This window comes from Myxocyprinus asiaticus, chromosome 44, assembly GCF_019703515.2.
Source record: "Myxocyprinus asiaticus isolate MX2 ecotype Aquarium Trade chromosome 44, UBuf_Myxa_2, whole genome shotgun sequence".
NCBI lineage: Eukaryota > Metazoa > Chordata > Actinopteri > Cypriniformes > Catostomidae > Myxocyprinus > Myxocyprinus asiaticus.
Window position 1 is genome coordinate 25794561 of NC_059387.1, and position 19677 is coordinate 25814237.

The following is a 19677-nucleotide window of genomic DNA, read 5'->3' on the forward strand; positions in this document are numbered from 1 at the left end:
ATCACAAGTGTGGCCTCAACCAAGTATCATTTCTAGTGTAGTGGGCAAAATATGCTTAACTTGTATACTGAACCGCTAAAGCATCAAGAACACTGTCAGATTACTCCTGTTTTTGAGCCTCAGGTAGAGCACTCAGAGAAGTTCATATTGTGCTGGGCTGTGGAGAAGTTAAGTAAGAATCTTCACTCGTTACCTGTACAGGTTGACCCCGAACACCTTTTCCCTTCAGACATAGTGACTCAGTTTCAGTCTCTGCAGAGGAAGTATGACAGTGTCTTTGACCCTCGCTTTAAAGTTTACAATGGTGCCGCTGGTCCCTTCAAAGCCAAAGTCAATATGGGGCCTGTAGAACCCCCGGAGTGCAAAGGTCGTCTCCCTCTTCATGCAAGGGGCAAACTTGTGGAACTCCAAACCAAGTTTGATCAGTTGGAGGAACTTGGTGTATTTAAATGCCCGGAAGAGGTGGATGTTGTTGTAGAGTACCTTAACCCATCCTTCTTGGTAAAAAAGCCCAATGGAGGGTCACGCTTGGTCAACGCATTTGCCGATTATAGCAATCCCCAGCCCTCATTACTGCCCGATGTTGACTCTAAATTATGTCTTATTGCACAGTGGAAACATATTATTGTCACCGACCTGACTACTGCATTCTATCAGATATCCCTTGCTCGTGAGTCTATGAAGTATTGTGGAGTTATGACCCCCTTCAAAGGGGTGCGGGTTTACACAAGATCTGCTATGGGCATGCAGGGTTCAGAAACGGCTCTCAAGGAGCTCATGTGCCGTGTCTTAGGTCAACTTCTGCAGGAAGGCCTTCTGGCTAAGCTTGCTGATGATCTCTATTGTAGGGGCAACACACCACGCAAACTATTACACAACTGGAAGAAAGTCCTCCAGGCTCTGTATAAGTGTGACCTTCATCTGTCTGCTCCAAAAAACGATGATCAACCCTAAATCGACATCCATTCATGGCTGGATTTGGTGTGCTGGCACTATCACAGCCAGTCCCCATCGTATCAATACCCTGGCCTCTTGTCCTTCGACAGATACGGTCGGTCACCTCCGATCTTTCATTGGGGCATACAAGGTTCTATCACAGGTGATCCCACGGTGTTCAAAACACATTGCTCCATTGGAGGACATCACTGCTGGGCGTCAAACTCAGGAGGTCATTATGTGGACTGATGAATTGCTGGAGTCATTTCGGAGTGCACAATGTGCTGTCTCATCTGCACGTGTCATCACTCTTCTGAGGCCAAGCGATCAACTGTGGATTGTGAAAGATGGCACAGTCAGGCAGCCAGGTATTGGTGCAACCCTTTATGTGACATGAGGTGATAAATTGCATCTTGCTGGTTTCTTTAGCGCTAGTTTGCGAGGCTCACAGACAATGTGGTTGCCGTGTGAGGTGGAGGCCCATTCTATTGCCGCAGTCACTAAGCACTTTAGTCCATAAATCATCCAGTCTAATAAAAATGCTTGTGTGCTTACTGACAGCAAGCCATGTGTACAGGCGTATGAAAAGCTTTGCCATGGGGAATTCTCGGCAAGCCTCCGTGTTGCGACCTTCCTATCTGTAGTTAGCCGATACCAGGCCTCTGTCAGACACGTTTCTGTCTCTGCTATTCTTCCTTCTGACTTTGCCAGTCATAATGCTCCTCCATGCCAAAACAATGGCTGCCAGATTTGCCCCTTCATCTTATGTACTGCTGAATCTGTCGTTCACTTTACCTCTGTGCAGGAGGTGTTGGATGGATCTGTGCGTCTGCCCTTTACAGGCTTTCCTGCTTGGTTGGCCATACAGTCAGTATGTGCCTTGATCTTTGTCGCACTCATGCCCTGGATTTGGACAAGGCTGTGAAGCGTGTTGTGAATAGTTGACACCCCTGTACCGTGCTGTGTCATGCACAGAGTGCAAGGATTGAGCAGTCCACCTCCCCCCCACCTGAGGTTGTGGGGCTGTCTTTTGCCACTGATGTCCTTAAGCGTGCCCGTCAAGTCATACTTATTCTCAGTGAGACAGTGACATCATTCACCTCAACCCTACTTCTTATGGATGAGCGGCATGAGACCTTGTGGGATGCCTTGATACAGCTCTGCATTCAGATGTGCCCCATGGATGGCCCTCTGGCAGTCATCCACACTGACTCTGCTCCTGGATTTAAGGCTCTTGTAAATTATGACTTCCTGCACCAGCACAGACTCACACTGGAACTGGGACACGCAAAGAACCTTAACAAAAACCCTGTTGCAGAAAGGGCTGTTCGAGAGCTGGAGGGAGAGTTGTTACATCTAGATCCTTTGGGTGGTGCTGTCTCTCCTCTCAGTCTGGCGGTCGCCACAGCTGCATTGAACTCTCGTCTCTGCTCATATGGTTTGTCAACCAGGGAAATGTGGACCCAATGGGATCAGTTTTCCAATGCCCAAATACCCTTGGGTGATGACACTCTTATCTCAGTTCAGCACCAGTAGCGCCTATACCAATCACTTATATAGTGAGCATTCCAAAGCCCCCTTTGCACGGAGACGTCATACTTTATTAGTTTACACCCTTTACTTCACGTGGGTGGCATGGTCTATCTTCACTCTGACGGAAACAAGTCACAGGCACGGCATCGATATCTTGTTATCTCTGTGGAGGCCCTGTAACATCATAAGGTTTGTTGGGTCCCAGCTATGTAGCTCATCTTATCGTGTGAGACAATCTGATTGTTTCAGGGTTCCTTCTGAAGTCTCGGATGACTATTCACCGGGGGTGTGTCCCTCTGACATCTCATCTGACGATGAATGACCTGCCCCCAGTACAAAGCCCCCCACCTTTGCCACCAGATATCCCCTCGGCTATATCAGAATCTGTCTTGACGCACCAATGTCAGGCTCCCCCCCACATACCCGATCAGGTTGACATGCCACCTGATAGGAAGCTCTCCACTGGCCCCTCCCCCATGCAGCACGGACCCTGTACGCAACCTGAACGTGCTGCAGAGGATTTTGATAGCCCAAGCCGGTCGTCACATTTCCGACGCCCATCGGTTCACCTCAAGGACTATGTTCTTGACCCTTATGAGGCATTACTGTGTTCATGTTTTTGTTACTTATAATGTTATGCTTAATTCAGTTCCTTAAAAAAAAAAAGAAAAGATAAAGGTTGCACCAGTACCGAGTAGCGGCACTGGGTTATATCTGTTCTCTCATTGGTTATTGTGCTCTCACTCTGTTGTATGTGTGTGTGTGTGACACACTCGCTCTCTCTGTTCTCAGTAAACTTGCCACCTACTACATGCTTGTGTCTCGGCTCCTTATTTCCTTTACTGGCACCTGATAAATTATCACCAGGTGCGTATAAGAAAAAAACACTAAAGTAAATAAACAAGAAAAAGATCCCGCACACTGCAGCTGCTTGTGGATATACAATTTAATTAGAAACAGATTAATTAGTAAGAAATGTACTAAGTAAATTGTATTTTCACAAGCAGTATGTGTTTATTTAAAGGAAATATCTACAAATTATTTGGAATTACTTTCTACATTTTCTGATACACTTTTACACCATGAACCATTACATATGACATTTACAAATATTGAGTCAACTTTTTCTTTTTTATAACAATATTTACCTCAGATTTCTGTCATTTTCTTTACCATTGCTTTTCCCACCGGTGGTGGTAAAATAAGCTCTGCCATGCAGAAGAAAATCAAAAAGATAATTGTTTTCTTCCTAAAAGATTAGTTTAGAATGCTTTTTTTTTATTTATTTATTTTATTTTATTTATTTTTTTAACTTTAAGTAAATAAATATGGATGGGGATAAAGCTTAACTGTCCCACTTTACCCTTTGTCCCACTTTACCCATAATCACCCTACTTATTTTGTAAAATAGTAACATATTGTTAATGCCATTGCATGATACTAAGTGTCACTATAATATAAAATGCATACATTGTCCACTTAACAGATGACCTAATATAGCTACCTTTTATCTAAAAAAATGTATCTTCATGTGGCCATTGTACATTAATAGTTCCAAAAACAAAACAAACCAAAGCTCTGAGGTCAAAGTTCAAGAATTATGATTTATGAAGCCTTATTTGAAAGGTAAAAAAGCTTGCACATGCATGCACACACAGTAAAGTTAGGCTATTTGGCTTGGTTAGGATGTACGCAAATGTTTGAAAGCATTTTATGCCTGTTGTAAAGTGTGCAGATAAATGTTCTCAGATTTTCCAATACCAGAAGCATATACAGCAAACGCGTACGGTCCTCCTACACTGTAAGCGGTGCTGTAACATTCACAGCCCTGATGAATTGCTATCGTCTCTACTTTTACCTTTGACGCATTAGGACATGACGGGATTGTAGCAGTCGCTGAAAACGGTCACTGTGTGATGGGAGAACTCCCCCGTTGACTTCGGACAGGTAGGATTACCTTAAGCGGTCATTTATCAAACGTTAAAGCGTGGATATCTTGGACAGGTCTGAGACCGGCGGCTCTGTTTGCAGGGAGGAGCGCTGATGAGTGCACGCTCGCGCACAGAGCATCATCATTTTCCCCTTTGACTTTCATTTTGGGATTTCGATGCGCAGCCAGTTACAATCTATAGTCACTGTGCGCATTTCGTGAGGTACACTTTTGCTCAATGAAATACAGCTGCTATTATCCATCGCACAGCGCCATAATCTAAGGAAGCGTGCAGGTCTTTAGGGACGGACAGTGGGGCTCTAGCTGTCACTGCGCGAACACACGCCCATTTCCAACCTATGAACAGATCAAAATAATGACCCAAGGGGAAAATATAAGACGTAAATGCTACGACAATGCAAGACGCTGTCGCACCGAAATCTAGCGGGGTTTTTTGCAGGATGTAGACGTTTTCTTTTAAAAGCGATTTCAGACGCTCCGGATTAGGCCGTCGAAATGTTATGACAAACACAGGGATGTTTATTTTTTTATTTTTATTTTATTTTTTATTTTTTTAGCGAATCACTTTTGGGTGTCTGTATAGAAATTACTGCAGCGTTAGACTCGACGGCGGCTCGTGCATAAACATTGAAAACACGCGTGGCATTCTGGCACCTGCCCGCGGCGCTTCCTGGTATGTGTCCATTAATGTCGTTTTGGTTGCACAGATATTACACGGACAGTATGGTTGTATACATGGTAGACGTATTGCTTTATTAATGTTATTTCTGTGCCTCGCATGAAACAAAGAAAACGCATAATTCATATTCATAATGCAGGAATGGCGCACTCTCACATTATGAATGTAGTTTTCTCTTCTTTCAGGCAGAGAGGATTTGAGAGAGCTTTTTTTCAGCTGGCGTGGACCAAAAGGGCTTTTAATAATAATAATAATAATAATAATAATAATAATATACGATTCGACTGTAATGACGATCCGATGTGTCCGTTTCCATACTATTTTTGTCACAGTTTCGGAGGTCATTTTTTTCTGCAGATAACCGGCTTTTTATTCCATCTTTCTGCCAGTTGTGAAGGGGGTTAGGTTTCAAGTTTAATTTATATGCTGTTATTTTCAGTTATTCTATAAAGGCTACATTTTAGTATGTAATAGGTTATTTACAAAAGTTTTTTTTTTTTTTTTACATTAGATGAACACAGTTGATATTCATATGCCCACTGAACTAAATCCATAATCTGACCACTTTCATCACGCTGATTGCAACGAGACCGGTTGAAATATTATTGTATATAAAATACAGTTCGAACGAAACAATGTTACGTTTTTAATTGTAACTGGCACACGTACAAAACAGTCAAATTTGACCTTTAAATTTAAACAAAGCAAAGCATATGTAGCTATTGCCTCGTTGCTACTTTTGTTTTATAGGCCAGTGGGTTTACTGTAGAATAACGGCGGTAATAACAAAAAAAAAAAAAAAAAAAAAAACTCTCATCTATGTATTATTCATTCATTTATCCTCGTTAAATATTGTAGGCTATATCTAATCTAATATGTAGTATAGGCCTTTGTGCTATGCTGTAGGTTATTTAGCATATTCATTTATCCCTAGTTTTTACGTGCTACAAAGTCCTACATAAAAAGCTGGGACAACAAAGACTGGAATACGACACTGTCAGTGTTGTAGTAGTGTCTGAAGAGGTGGGCATACTGTGAATTTATGAAGGATATATATATATATATATACATATATATATATATATGTATGTATAATTTATTTTTTTCATAAAAAAAGAATATTGGCTGTTGTAATTATAGTCAACAATGGTAACTTGATGTTAAATATGTATTTAAACTAATATGTTCCTTTCATTAGGCTACTATGAAAATTGTTAATACTTTATAATTACTCTAATTAATAAACTAATACATAGCCTACTTAATAGGCAATAAACTGTTGCATTGTATAGCTAATATAAGTGTAGTAATGTTCACGTTAACACGTTATCTAGAATTAACATATGTAGCCTACATAAGAATTAATAGTTATTTGTTTTATTTGTGTACTATAATGTGCTTTTCTGTGTATAGTGAAATTGTTTTCCTTCTTAGAAATATAAATTGAAATGATTTGATATCATGAGAAAAAGGCACCACCGACAGCAGTAAAAGGCAAAAAAACTAGCAGTTGTGCAAAAACATGCAGTATTTTCAATTTCAAGTTTAATTGCATAAGTTAAATTTAAATGTATATATTTACGTTTAGCAGGGAAATAAATTTACAGCTCAAATTATGGTCACTCCAGGGATGTGCAATTAGCATTAGATGCTGGAAATGTCCCGCCCCTTACTGAAACGGAAAATATGATTGGTTAGCAAATATCCAATCGCGTCTGAAATGAATGTTCTGATTGGTGGATCAGCTTAGTCGGACTGTCTGTCTTGCCAGTGATATCAGTTGCGCTCCCGCCTCCCGCTGCTCCGTGTGCGTTTAGAGAGAATCTCCGTACACTTTTTAAAATAAAATAAAAAATAAAAAAACAATTCACTCACCGGAGCTGCGACATCGCGTTAGTAGATAAAAAAATTCCAAGTCAAAAGCCTACTCGTTCTGGCGGCTTTACGTATCATCACTTATTTCAGGTGGGCATACGCCATATGCCTGCGTATGCCCTAGACTACATTACTGGACCCTGTTTATATGCCTTAATAACTCACGTAGGCTGTTTACATCTATTTAGTTATGGCCTGACACTTACTTTCTTTAAAAATGTCCTTTTTTTTTTTTTTTTTTTTTTTTTTAAACATACTGCCATAGTTTAGGCTTTAATTAAAGGCCTACAATCAATCAATCTTTCTTTCTTTCTTTCTTTCTTTCTTTCTTTCTTTCAAGGTAGGCTACAGTCTTATTATTCATGTATATGTGTTAACATTTAATTTAATATTTAGGCATGTGCATGCAAACCTACTTATTAAAATGCAACTGATTGTTTTTTGCCTCCCCTTTCTCATTGATTTCTGGAATTAAATAGACTTCTCTGTAAGGTCGTCAGTTTCAATATTAGTCATTTAGTATGCTACATTATTGTGCAAAAAAAAAAAAAGTTTGTGTTCATGTTCAGTTTCAAAATGTTTGGTTGACTTAAGTCTCACCTTACATAAGGCCAGAGGCCAGGCCCTGTAGGCAAATAAGAGAAAACTGTTGGAAATTTGCATTTACAACTTAAGTTCCTATAGACAAATGACCTGTCTGTGGTTGAGATCTACAATTTGCACTTCTCTAAGAAATATCAAGGTTGCTACAGTCACTGTACTAGGAAAAGGGTGTTACAAATGGAGAACTGACTTTTGAAGAATTATCAAGTATCACCCAAGAGGAGGCCTGGGTAGCTCAGCGAGTATTGACGCTGACTACCACCCCTGGAGTTGCGAGTTTGAATCCAGGGTGTGCTGAGTGACTCCAGCCAGGTCTCCTAAGCAACCAAATTGGCCCGGTTGCTGTAGAGTCACATAACCTCCTCGTGGTCGCGATTAGGGGTTCTCGCTCTCAATGGGGCGCGTGGTAAGTTGTGCGTGGATCGTGGAGAGTAGCATGAGCCTCCCTTCCTGTGAGTTTCCGCGGTGTCATGCACAGCGAGTCACATGATAAGAGGCATGGATTGACTGTCTCAGAAGCGGAGGCAACTGAGACTTGTCCTCCGCCACCCAGATTGAGGTGAGTAACCACGCCACCACGAGGACCTAATAAGTAGTGGGAATTGGGCATTCCAAATTGGGAGAAAAAGGGGATTTAAAAAAAAGAAGAATCACCCAAGAATTTTACAAACACATACATCGTATTTACGACGAATTTGTTTCAGCTTCTTGTGTTCAAATTCTGTGGAACAATGGACAAGGAGCCCCAAACTAAAGCAGAACCTGCAAAGAGCACAGTCAACACCACGGCCACCACCACAGCGGTGAACCCTTCCCATCAGGCCAATGGCACCTCCAAACCCCCCCCTGCACTAACAACTGTCACTACCTTCCATAGTCAGCCCAGCCCCACCGACAGAAAAGTAGTTCAGGTGATTTTCTTCGCTCAAACTCGCTACTTGACTGTCTCTCTTTTGCCCTCTCTCACAGAAGCAATCCTCAAATCCAGAGGTCCCCAAAAGTACTTTTACTATTTTTGGACACTTTAGCCACACTTTAAATGTATGAATGTTTGCTTTGCATTAGATGAAAAAATATCAAACTAAGTGGCATCTGCAAACAGATGATGCTAGACATTTTCTCAGAACTAACATCACTTTTTAACCAGTTTTTGCATGTGTATGCATGAAGTCAGTTAAAATCTAACAAACCTACGTTTTTAAAAATGTGTTTTTGTTATACTTATTTAAAATATATGCCACGTTTAATCATTTGTGATAATGTAAAAACACCAGTACTTGGCCGAATACTTTTTGGGGCTAGTGTAAATTTAAAGCTTTCTTTTCAGTTTCTAATTTGTTACAGCTGTCTGTTTCAGCTGTTTCATCTCTCACTTTTCCTCCAGTAAATTTAATAATTCAGAATTTTAAATTTGTGAACAAAGTCACTGTAAAATTTTTCCATCACTTTCTCCAGATCAATCTGTCTGGTGACCGACTGGCTCCTTCCTTCTCACCAAGTGAGCGAGTCAACCAGGCTTCATCTTCGCAGCAGACCCCAAAAACGGTGTGTGTGTGTGAGACAACTTTGTAGCACAATACCTCTCTACCTGTAAAAGAAATAGTGCTTGTTGTATTGGTGTTGTCATGACATTCATTGTCTCATATAAACTTTATTTCTATTTTGTTTCCTACACTGACTTATCGAGTTTTCTGTTCTCTCTCGTCCGCCTTTTCTTGCAGATTTCTCTCCCCAACACGCCCAGATCAACACCCCTTGTCAGAGGAAATCAGAATCAGAGCACTGCTGCGGCCCCCCGCAAGATCTCTCCTCAAGCGCTGCTTCTGGGGAAGAGCCCGAGTACGAGCCAGGCCCAGATGCTCCTGAGGGCCCAGATGGTAGGTGGGCCCTCCCCTTTCTGCGCCATGTCCTGTTCTGCTGCATTTTGAAACTTCTCACCATTGTTCAGATTGTTTCTTATACTACAAACTCGCATAGGAGAGACCTTTGGCACATAAAGATTTTACCCTCAATGCAACAGAAGCAGTGCCCCCCTTCGCACTCAGATCTTCATGGAAACTTTCTTGGTTTCTCAGGTCTAAGTAAATTGAGATCTAAACATCTGTCCTTTTACCCAGTCCTTTGTTTACTCACAATATTTGTTAATTTTGAAACTAGTGATCCATCTCTAACTGCTTCATAGTGAAGGAGAAGCTCTTATCCTAGTCACAGAACTTGTGCCTAAAGGCGTTGTGTGACCAGCTGGCATGTTTGTTAAAAACACAGAGGGTTAGTGTCTAGAGGTCTGCACTCGGTGCATGTTTGCATGTCTCTGATAAGGACAGATTTTACTCTACCACATCAAAAGCTCATCATTGTGCTTTTAAGTTCACCATCACACCTACACAACAGAAGCACAACATGCAGGAAATAACAGCCCTCTATTTTGCACCAGTGGGACTTGTTCTTAATCTTTTTTTCCTCTCTCTTTCATTTCTCTCTGTCTCTATATGCTTGCCATCTGGCAGTTGATTTTAACGTCTGCTGTGCGGCCTGATGTGCCTGCCCTCACCTCTTCCTCTTCCTACTCCTCTTCTTCCTCCTCCACCCCTTCCTCTTCCTCACCTCGATTTACCTCCACGCAGGTGAGCTTGAGTATGTTTGGATTTGTGATAGTGGATTCTATAGATCTGAATTGAATATGTGCAGTTTAATGTACTATATAACCACAAAATCTGTTAAGCAAGATTAAATGTTTCTTTTCAAATGGATTTTTGAATCTGTGATTATATGGCTTCTGTTCAAATGTTTGGACATGCCTGCTAAATTTTTATTACTCATTCTTTATTATTACTATTTCCACATTTTAGAATATAAAGTCATAAAAACTGTGAAGTAACAGAAATGGAAGCATGAGAAATGTGTAGTGATGAAACACTGTTAAGCAAATCAAAACTTACATTTTAGCTTCTTCTAAGTAACCACCCTTTGCCTATATTATAGCTTTGCACTTGGCTTTCACTATCCACCAGTGTTCATTTTCACACTGTTTTATATTTTAGTCATAATTTTTGTCTTTTGACGAAAATGTCCATTAATTATAGTCAATATTTCGTCATGTCATATTCATAAGTTTTAGTCATTTTTTTCTGTTTAAAATGGCATATAAATTTAGTCGAAACAAATAACATATTTCAGTTGTCGATAAAGTGCAAAATGACTAAAACATGTATTAAGCTGTAACAGACCAAAGTTTAACATATATTCAAATATTTTTAAAAAATGCATAAACAACTTAAATTTATTTAAACATGTACTGTATCAAATATTTTAAAGATTAGCTTGTTTAAAATGTAGGTTTTAAAAAACAACGGCATATAAAAGTGAAATATAATATAACAGTGTTAGTGCATTTTTAGTATTGGGAAATATTTTTTTCCCATCATATTTTCATTAACAGTTTGTTTTAATTAAAATCAATTTAGTTGTCTTGATGCATCTTTTTCATCTCGTCTTCGTACTAACGAACGCTGCTATCCACTCCAACTCTTTCATTGTTTTCAGGAATTCATAGTAAGGCACAATTTATGTTTGTCTACAAAACTACTTTCAAGCACACCCCTTTAGATCAAACAGTTTTTAAGATCATGAGAACCATAAATTCACTCAAGTGTGACTAATTAAGACTAAGTGTGTCTGTTAATGCATGATTTTCTGTAAAGCCGCTTTGAAACGATGTGTGTTGTGAAAGGCGCTATACAAATAAAAATGACTTGACTTGACTAAATGTTTGACGTGTACTTCATGACAATTTATTTACAATTTATGACACCTTTATCTCTCTCTGTTCCAGCTCCAGAGTCTGACTCTCCGTCCACCACCACCTGGCACCCTCACCATCCCTCCAAACCTACCACTTAAGCCCACAACCTCAAGCCAACCCCCTCCGCTTTCATGCCCGAGATTACAAACTTTCCATCTGAGGCCCAGCCAGCCAGCGAACGTTCCAGGGAAGGAAGGACAGACTAAAACTGAAGGTTCAACTTCTCAAACAGCTCCACCGAAAGCACCACCTGTGCGCCATCTTACGGTTCCACCACCATGTAAGTTTGGCCCACAAACATAAATTTGTTCTCCAAAAGAGATCTATACTTCAGATGTTTTCATCACATTTAGAAATTGAAATATGTTGCCCAGGGTCAGAAATTATGCCAAATGACCAAATGTCCCACATTTTTAAATTATGAGGGCAAAAATGCCCCGTTTTATCTGTTATTTAACCCTAAAAGGGCATGAGCATAAAAATACCTCAGAAAATAGACATATTTTCCAACACATTATGGCCCAAATAATAATTTTCATATTTTATTTATTTATTTTCAAAATATTGTTTTTATTTCTATTTTACATTTTGGAGACATCATAAAAATAGCATTAAAAAGATAGGAACATTTGCCTCGAGGTCAGCTGACTTCTTCCAAAATGCTGCCATGTTACTTTTAGAGAAAGATAGAAAATTTATGAAAGAGATTTTAAATAAAGTCACATGACAATATTTTCTCGAAATATTTAGCAAACTCCCTCATTACTCTACCCCCAGCCTCTAAAATATTTGTATTCTTCAGGATACAATTTAGGGTGAATATTTAATACATTTCATAATATTCTATTCTATCTTGATTTGGGGTTTAGCATAAAAGTAGTAGTCTTTTAGCAACAGAAACAAATATGGTCTCATTTATGTAAACAATGACCCTGAAAATCAATATCAGGGGTCAAATATTGCTCCTTAAAAAAAATAAAAAATAACAATAATAATAATAATAATTTCTAACCCCGGTATAGTCTTAATATGACAAAATGCCTGTTTTTAGTGAATTCCATAAATACTATCATACAAATATATTTTGTATGCATAAAACACAGAGAATACTTTGCTTTTAACATATTACAGAAAGGTTGTTTGAGTCCCAGTCTGATGAATTTGCTTATTTTATATCCTTGTTTATCTTTTCGTTTCCAGCCCTGTATGCTCCTGCACAGGCCCATGCCTTAGCCAAACAGAAGCTAAACAGCAGCAGCTTGAAGAGGCCACATAGCCAGATCAGCATCCCCCAGCACCCCTTCAATCAGAGGCATACACCCCCCAACTCTCCCCCCGCCACACCAAAGAAGCTTCTTCCAGAGTTAAATCGCTGCCCGTCCACCCAACCATCCCAGAGTGTGTCAGCCAGCTCTTCTGTTCCCATCACAGTTCCTTCCCCTGGAAGATCTCACCTTACACCCCGTACCCTAACCCTGCCCTTGAGGTCCTCCACGGCGGGTGGGTCCTTACTGGCTACAAAACAGCTGCTGAGGATTGCTCTGTCCTCTGCGTCTGCCCAGTGCACCAATGGCCAATCAAAGACAGCCACTGTGTCCCCACCCCACGATCTCATTCAATCAAAGCCTCTTGTTTCACCTGTGCTTGCTAAACCAGAGTGCACCGCCCAGCCACTGCGGACTCCAAACCAATGCCCACAGCTGGTCCAGCTGTCACCCTCCAGGCAAACTACAGTAGCCACACCTCTGGCCACCACCCCTCCACTGGCATCTCCACAGAGGGCATCTCCTCCATCACCAGTGCTGCCCCTGGTGTCCTCCAGCAGCATTCTTGCACCGCTGCAGTCGCCCGTGACCTCACAGAATCCCATACAAACGGCTGAGACATCAGAAGACCTGAAAGACGGAAAAGAAGAGCGTAAGGAGGGAAATGGACTTAAGCAGACTCCTCAAGATCTCAAATGTCCAGCACCCCTGAGAAAAAGTCCAGGACAAAACCAAATCACCCAGACTGCCACCACAGAACACCAGTCAAGTGAATCTTCAGAGAAGGCCACGGTGGGTTGATAAATGCATGAATGCTCAAACATTGCCACTGAGCCCACCTTGTCCCAACCATCTCTGCATTGTTAAAGAAACATTCCGGGTTTAATTCAAGTTAAGCTCAATCGACAGCATTTGAAGCATAATGTTGATTACCGCATCAAATTATTTTGATAATTTGATCATTTTGAAAAAAGCAAAAGTCAAGGTTACAGTGCGGCACTCAATATGGAAGTGAATGGGCCCAGTGTTTGGAGGGTTTAAAGGCTAATAATTTTATAAAAGCACTTTTATAATCGTATAGTCGTTTTAGAGATACGCCGTTGTTAATTTGGATAAAACTTCCAAAAGTCGTGATTAATTTTTTGTGGTAATCAGCATTGAGACACGAATGCTGTCAATTGAGCTTAACTTGTATTGAACCAGGAATATTCCTTTTGATCTGAGTTTATGTACTTACCAGCCGTGACATGATAAGCAATGAGCAACAGGACATTTTGGTTTCTATTCATGTGGCATTGGGCTGGGTAGCTCCATCCAAAGAGAAAATTGATTGGTCCAAAAACTACATAACTGTATATTACACATCAGATAGGCATCATCAAACTGACAAATTACACTGAGGTAGGCAAAAGTTTTAAAGGACACTATTTACAGTTATGCCGAGGTTAACAATCTCTGCATTTCAGGTCTTTAATAAAATGACAGTCTGCACAGAGGATTCGAGGACTGATGGACAGATAAAGATGTCACAAAAGAATGAGTCGCACTTGCCCTCAGTCCCACCATGGCAAGCTGAGAAAGACGACCAGTGTGAGGAAACATCCACCCAGTCAGACAATCACTCAGGTACTTTAATATTAATGTTAAAACCCAAAAATGAAATTTCTGTTATAATTCACTCACCCACAAGTCGTTCTAAACTTTTTTTCTTCCATGGAACACAGAAAGAGTTGTCCTTTGCTTTCATTGCATCTTTTTTCCACACAATGAAAGTGAATTGTCAACATTCAACCTAACAATTCTTTTTATGTTCTGCTGGAAACAATGTTTTTGAAACAACACAAGGGTGAGTAAAATATGACAGTATTTTCAATTTTTAGTGAACATTTTCTTCAATGTTAAGTTCAACATAATCTAGAACTGGGACTGTAATATCAGTAACAGTTTGCAGAGATGAACATAGCTCAACTTCACAGGCTCTTTATCTTTCTAGCGATCTCCAGCCTCTCTTCTGACATGTCACCCATCCAGTCCTCCCTGACTCAACCTTTAGACATGTCCCCTGTGGACAGCTGCATTCCCCCAAAGTTTCACCCCATGCTGGAGAGACCACTAGTTGAGCCTCCCACGTTCAGCCAAACGAAGCCCACAGAGGTCCAGCAGCCATCAGGAGCAGCCAAACCTTTGGTCCTAACACACCTGGTGGAAGGATTTATCATACAGGAAGGACTGGAGCCATTCCCGGTAAAAATAAAATAAAAATAGATGTGACACCAATCATTGCATGAATTAAGTATTTTTATTAGTAGAGAAATTGCTGTAATATTTAAGTCTTAGTCAAGTTGGGTAGATTGTGATGTATTATTAACTGTTCTCTTGCAAATCCCATAGGTGAACAGGTCATCTCTAATGGTGGGTCCTGTCAGGGAGTCAGGGCTAAATGAGGAGAAGGAACCAGAACTCATCCCTTCCAGCTCAGATCCTCCAGAGGAGTCCACAGACTCAGATGATGAGGGCACAAACAGTGAGTAGAATATTGTGTAATCAGTATGTTCAATAAATAAGATGGGTGCTTAAGGGTTTAAACTTGGCAAAGATATCACCATGTGTCACCTGTTTGGATCCGTGTGTCAACATTAGATCAATGTTTCATGTAATGAAAATTCTGTCATGTCATTCTAAACCCGAATGACTTTCTATCCTATGCGGAGCACATAAAGAGAAATTTTAATGAATATGTCAGTCCATATTTTCAATACAATGGCAGTTAATGGAGAATCACTTTAAAGCTTAAAAAAGGAACCAAAAAAGTATCATAAAAGTAGTCCATGCGACTCATGCATCATATTCCAAATCTTCTGAAGGTATACGACTGGTTTTGGTAAGAAACAACACGAAATTTAAGTAATTTTTTCAGTGAAAATCTTGACGTCCGTTTCACGTTCGTGAGTGCATGCGAGAAGCTTGTTCACAGTGGCACATATTCACACAAGATGTGTTGATTTTAGTGCTAAACAACACAAGTTCTCACATGAACACAGAATATTCAGGGAACCAGAAACCTTTTGTGTTCTGCATAAGAAAGAAAATCATACAGGTTTGGATTGACATGAGGCTGAATAAATTGTGATAGAATTGACAGTTTTGGGTATACTGTTCCTTTAAAATGCCTGATTTTTCTATACTTTTTCTATTCTTTCCCTTGTACTTACTCTGTCCTACACAACTACCTGTGACCACTAAGGTGTGTAGGGGTGTTTATTTATTTATTTGTGAGAAAATGAAACCTGGATTGCTCCTCTTATTTCTCGCAGTAGATGGTGTTGGAGGAGCCCACAAGCTTGTTCTGCAGTGCCAGTTTTGCAAGAGGAAAGGCACCGCCCAAACGTTCGCACGCTCCAAACGCTTCTGCTCCAAATCCTGTGCCAAGAGGTACATTTCCTTACAATACCACATACAATAATAGCACAATTTAGACCAAAAATACACCATTAGCATCAAAGTCAAATTAACGGGAAAATGGTACCAATTGGATAGTTCACTCATAAATGAAAAAGCTGTCATCATTTACTCACCCTCATGTCATTCAAAGCCTGTATGACTTTCGTTTCTCCATAGAAAACTAACATTGAAAGGCAATGTTAGGCAGAATGTTTGCCTCGGTCACCATTAACTTTCCTTATATAGAAAGAAGATGCAATGAAAGTGAATGGTGACTGAGCCAAACATACTGCCTTACATTGCCTTTAGTGTTCCACAAAAGAAAGAAAATAATACGCATTTGTAAAGACATGAGGGTGAGTAAATGATGAAAACATTTTCATTTTTGGGTGAAATGTCCCTTTAAGATATGTAGGTTATGTAGGATTTTGTCGAAGCCATAAAGCATTGGGGCTCAAAAGCTTCACCACCAACACCTACTAATGTCTCTCTTGCTTGGTGGTATGAGAAACCACAACTGGAAGGGCCCGAGCATGATTTCCTGTATATATCTAAAGCTCTCTTTAAGAATAACGTCAGCCTCATTGCTGTAATGACTACATGCTTCTATATGATGTAGACAGTGGTATTTCCATCACCAACTTAACAAACTAACATGCATACATATAAACATGTACTTCAAAAACAATCAAAAGTTTGGACAAACCTTCTCATTCTTTACTTTTACTATTTTTCAATAATGCAGTGACCAAGAAAATGATAAACAAATGCAAACTAACTAGTTAATAGTATAATAAAAGCGTTTCGTCAAAGTTGCCACCCTTAGCCTAGATTATAGTTCAGCACACTCTGGGCATTCTCTCAACCAACTTCATGAGGTGCCACCTGGGATGCTTTTTAGATCGTCTTGAATGAGTTCCCATGTATGCTGGCCACTTGTTGGCTGTTCCCTTTACTAGCTTGTCCAAGTCATCCATTTAAAAAATGGTATAATGTATTTATAATTTAATTTTAAAAAGATAATTCATATGTAGGCACAACTTATATTTGTCTACTAAACTAATTTCAAGCGTTCACTGTTAAGCCTTTAGATTTAAAATCATGAGAAACATATATTCAGCCAATTGTTTACAATCTTTTCTCCGGTAGTCTAAGTATGTTTGAACAGTAAATCATGCAAGTCAGTCATTAGCATTGTCTTAAAAAGACTGTGACAGGATGTGGTCTTGGTTTGTGATTAACAGCAACCCTTGACACACATCGATGTTTGATGTTACCTTCCAAGCTGCACCATGATTTTGGTCAGTGTGTTGGGTTACCTTTAAAGACAGACAGACTTTGTCTTTTTAACTTCTCTCGATCTCTGTGCAGATTCAGTTACACCAAACGTTTCCGTGCGCTCAGGCGCTGTATAAGCGAAGGTGGCCATCGATCTGAGCTCAATGGCGCTGAGGACAACAGCGAAGAAAACTTCCAGCAGGTTTGTCTGAGAATGGCCTTTGCAGCACTTATTAGCTCTATGAAGCCTTATTAGTTTTTAAAACAATTTTAAATGGTCAATCTTTTGGAATCTAAGACTTGCCGCAATTTGTTTTATACTCTGTGAGTTCATCTGTGTTTCGGGCTATGAAATGCTATACGCCAAACATTTCTGTAACACTTGTGTATTACATTTCACTTAAAGGGATACTTCACCCCATAATGAAAGTTCTGTCATCATTTACTCACCATATGACTTTCTCTCTTCCGTGGAACGCAAAAGGAGATATTTGGCAGAATGTTAGCCTCAGTCACCATTCACTGCCTAGCATCTCCTTTTGTGTTCCATGGAAGAAAGTCATACAGGTTTGGAATCATGCATATTTATCATGCATGTTGCCTTTAACATGATATTTTCCAGGCAAGACATGGGATCACGGAGCAGTGGAGAATCCTTCAGAAGCCTCCACAGGAAGGTGAAGATGAGACGGTCGTTCCAATGAAGACCAGGCTTCGCAGGCACACAGAACAAGAGCGAGTGCGGGATGTGAGAACAAGGCAACCGATGGAAGAGACTAGAAGTGCTCCCACCTCACCTGTAGACCCTGTGTCCCCCATTGATGTCTCTCCCTGCCCCAAACCAGCTCAATGGTCTGTGGATCAAGTGTCAAGCTTTATATCCAACTTACCAGGTAAATATGATCCCATGCACACATATGACATGTGACAAAGTATCCGCTTATTAAGCTAGATAATGTGCATCAATGATTATAGCAAAATAAATCCTTTCAGATCCCTCCACTTCCTGATCACCCTGTCAGGGTTTATTTGTACGATAACGACCAGATGACTGTACATTATCCTCTATACATACAGTGTTAAATTACTGATGTTTGAATGTTTTTTCCCATTGTTTTAACCCCACTGCAATCGTCTCAGGGTGTCAAGACATTGCAGAATCCTTCAGAGCCCAAGAGATTGATGGGCAGGCCTTGCTTCTCTTGACCGAAGACCATTTGATGAGCGCCATGAATGTCAAACTCGGCCCTGCTCTGAAAATATGTGCCCGCATCAACTCTCTGAAAGAAGGTGGAAGATAAAGAGAACGAAAAAGAGACAAAAAAGAATAGAAGGTATACCCTTGTGGACCATAAGAGCACTTGCCAATAGAATAGAACCAATTTGTGCACTTTAATCTTTAGAGATTTATGCGATAATTTCATTGTTATGAGAAAGCTTACATGTATTTGCTTGAACTAAACTAGCAAAACTTTACAGTACTTGTAAACTCTGTCTGAAAGCATGGTAGCAATATAATGGTCTCAGTCTGTGAGCATTTTACGGGATGTATATTTAATCGAAGTAGGAGGGAACTGTTAGCGTCTCCTTTTTTTGTATGGGTAATCATGATCAGGGTCAATGATTTTATATTTTTGACAAAGGCACAAAGGAGATCACTTCTGTGTCCATGTGGAGAGGTTTGACAAGAACGGAAGTGCTGTTATTGTGTGCATGTCCCATTGTATATATTTTCCTATTGTATTCCATATGTATACATGTATAACAATGCAGTGTTCTGTGTGTATAAATGAAACAAATGTTTTGTGAAGGATTTGTAATATTTAATATATTTGTCTTCTAAGGCTCTAGAAAGTACAAATGCGAATCATTTCAAGTTTTTAAACATTTTTAAATGACGTTTGAGATACTGACATTTCTGCAGTGGTACTGTGTAAAACTGTCAAAGAAGAAGATGAGAAGGTACCTGAAGGCAATCGATTTTAATCAAGGCAGTGAAAAGGTGCCTTTTTTCTGAGACCTTATGAAACTACTGTAGACATTTTGCAGAGGCAAACTATGTACTAGATAGTGTCATCATAAAAGTGTTGTTTCTCATTGTTACATTACCTTTCTTGTGCCACTTTTGATTATTTAATTAAACCAACTACATTTTGTTACGGGACCTTGAATCAATCCTTTATTGTACATTTGTTGTGCTTTTACAGGTGCCAGTGGGGCTTGCCCAACTTTGCGGGTTATAAAATCTGTGTATATGACATCCTAGATTAAGAATTAAACATTTTTTGGTTTCTCTCCTTTAGTTAGAATAGTT

At 39.9% G+C, this 19677-nt stretch overlaps 1 protein-coding gene across 6 annotated transcripts; it reads left to right on the forward strand.

Moving 5' to 3' along the window:
- The first annotated feature begins 4320 nt into the window (after positions 1–4320).
- LOC127434488 (polyhomeotic-like protein 3) lies at positions 4321–19527 on the forward strand. Of its 6 annotated transcripts, none has more exons than XM_051687308.1 (14): positions 4321–4416; positions 8282–8488; positions 9033–9122; positions 9299–9454; positions 10085–10201; positions 11410–11659; positions 12580–13436; positions 14111–14270; positions 14638–14888; positions 15036–15168; positions 15959–16076; positions 17457–17565; positions 17986–18256; positions 18504–19527. In XM_051687308.1, exons 2-14 carry the CDS (start codon positions 8309–8311, stop codon positions 18662–18664), a joined length of 2853 nt encoding a protein of 950 aa, XP_051543268.1. In that variant the 5' UTR covers positions 4321–4416; positions 8282–8308; the 3' UTR covers positions 18665–19527. The 6 variants fall into 6 exon arrangements, with proteins under 6 accessions (XP_051543268.1, XP_051543270.1, XP_051543269.1 ...); XM_051687310.1 differs by lacking the exon at positions 4321–4416 and adding an exon at positions 4525–5093; XM_051687309.1 differs by lacking the exon at positions 4321–4416 and adding an exon at positions 5123–6122.
- The last annotated feature ends 150 nt before the right edge of the window (positions 19528–19677 follow it).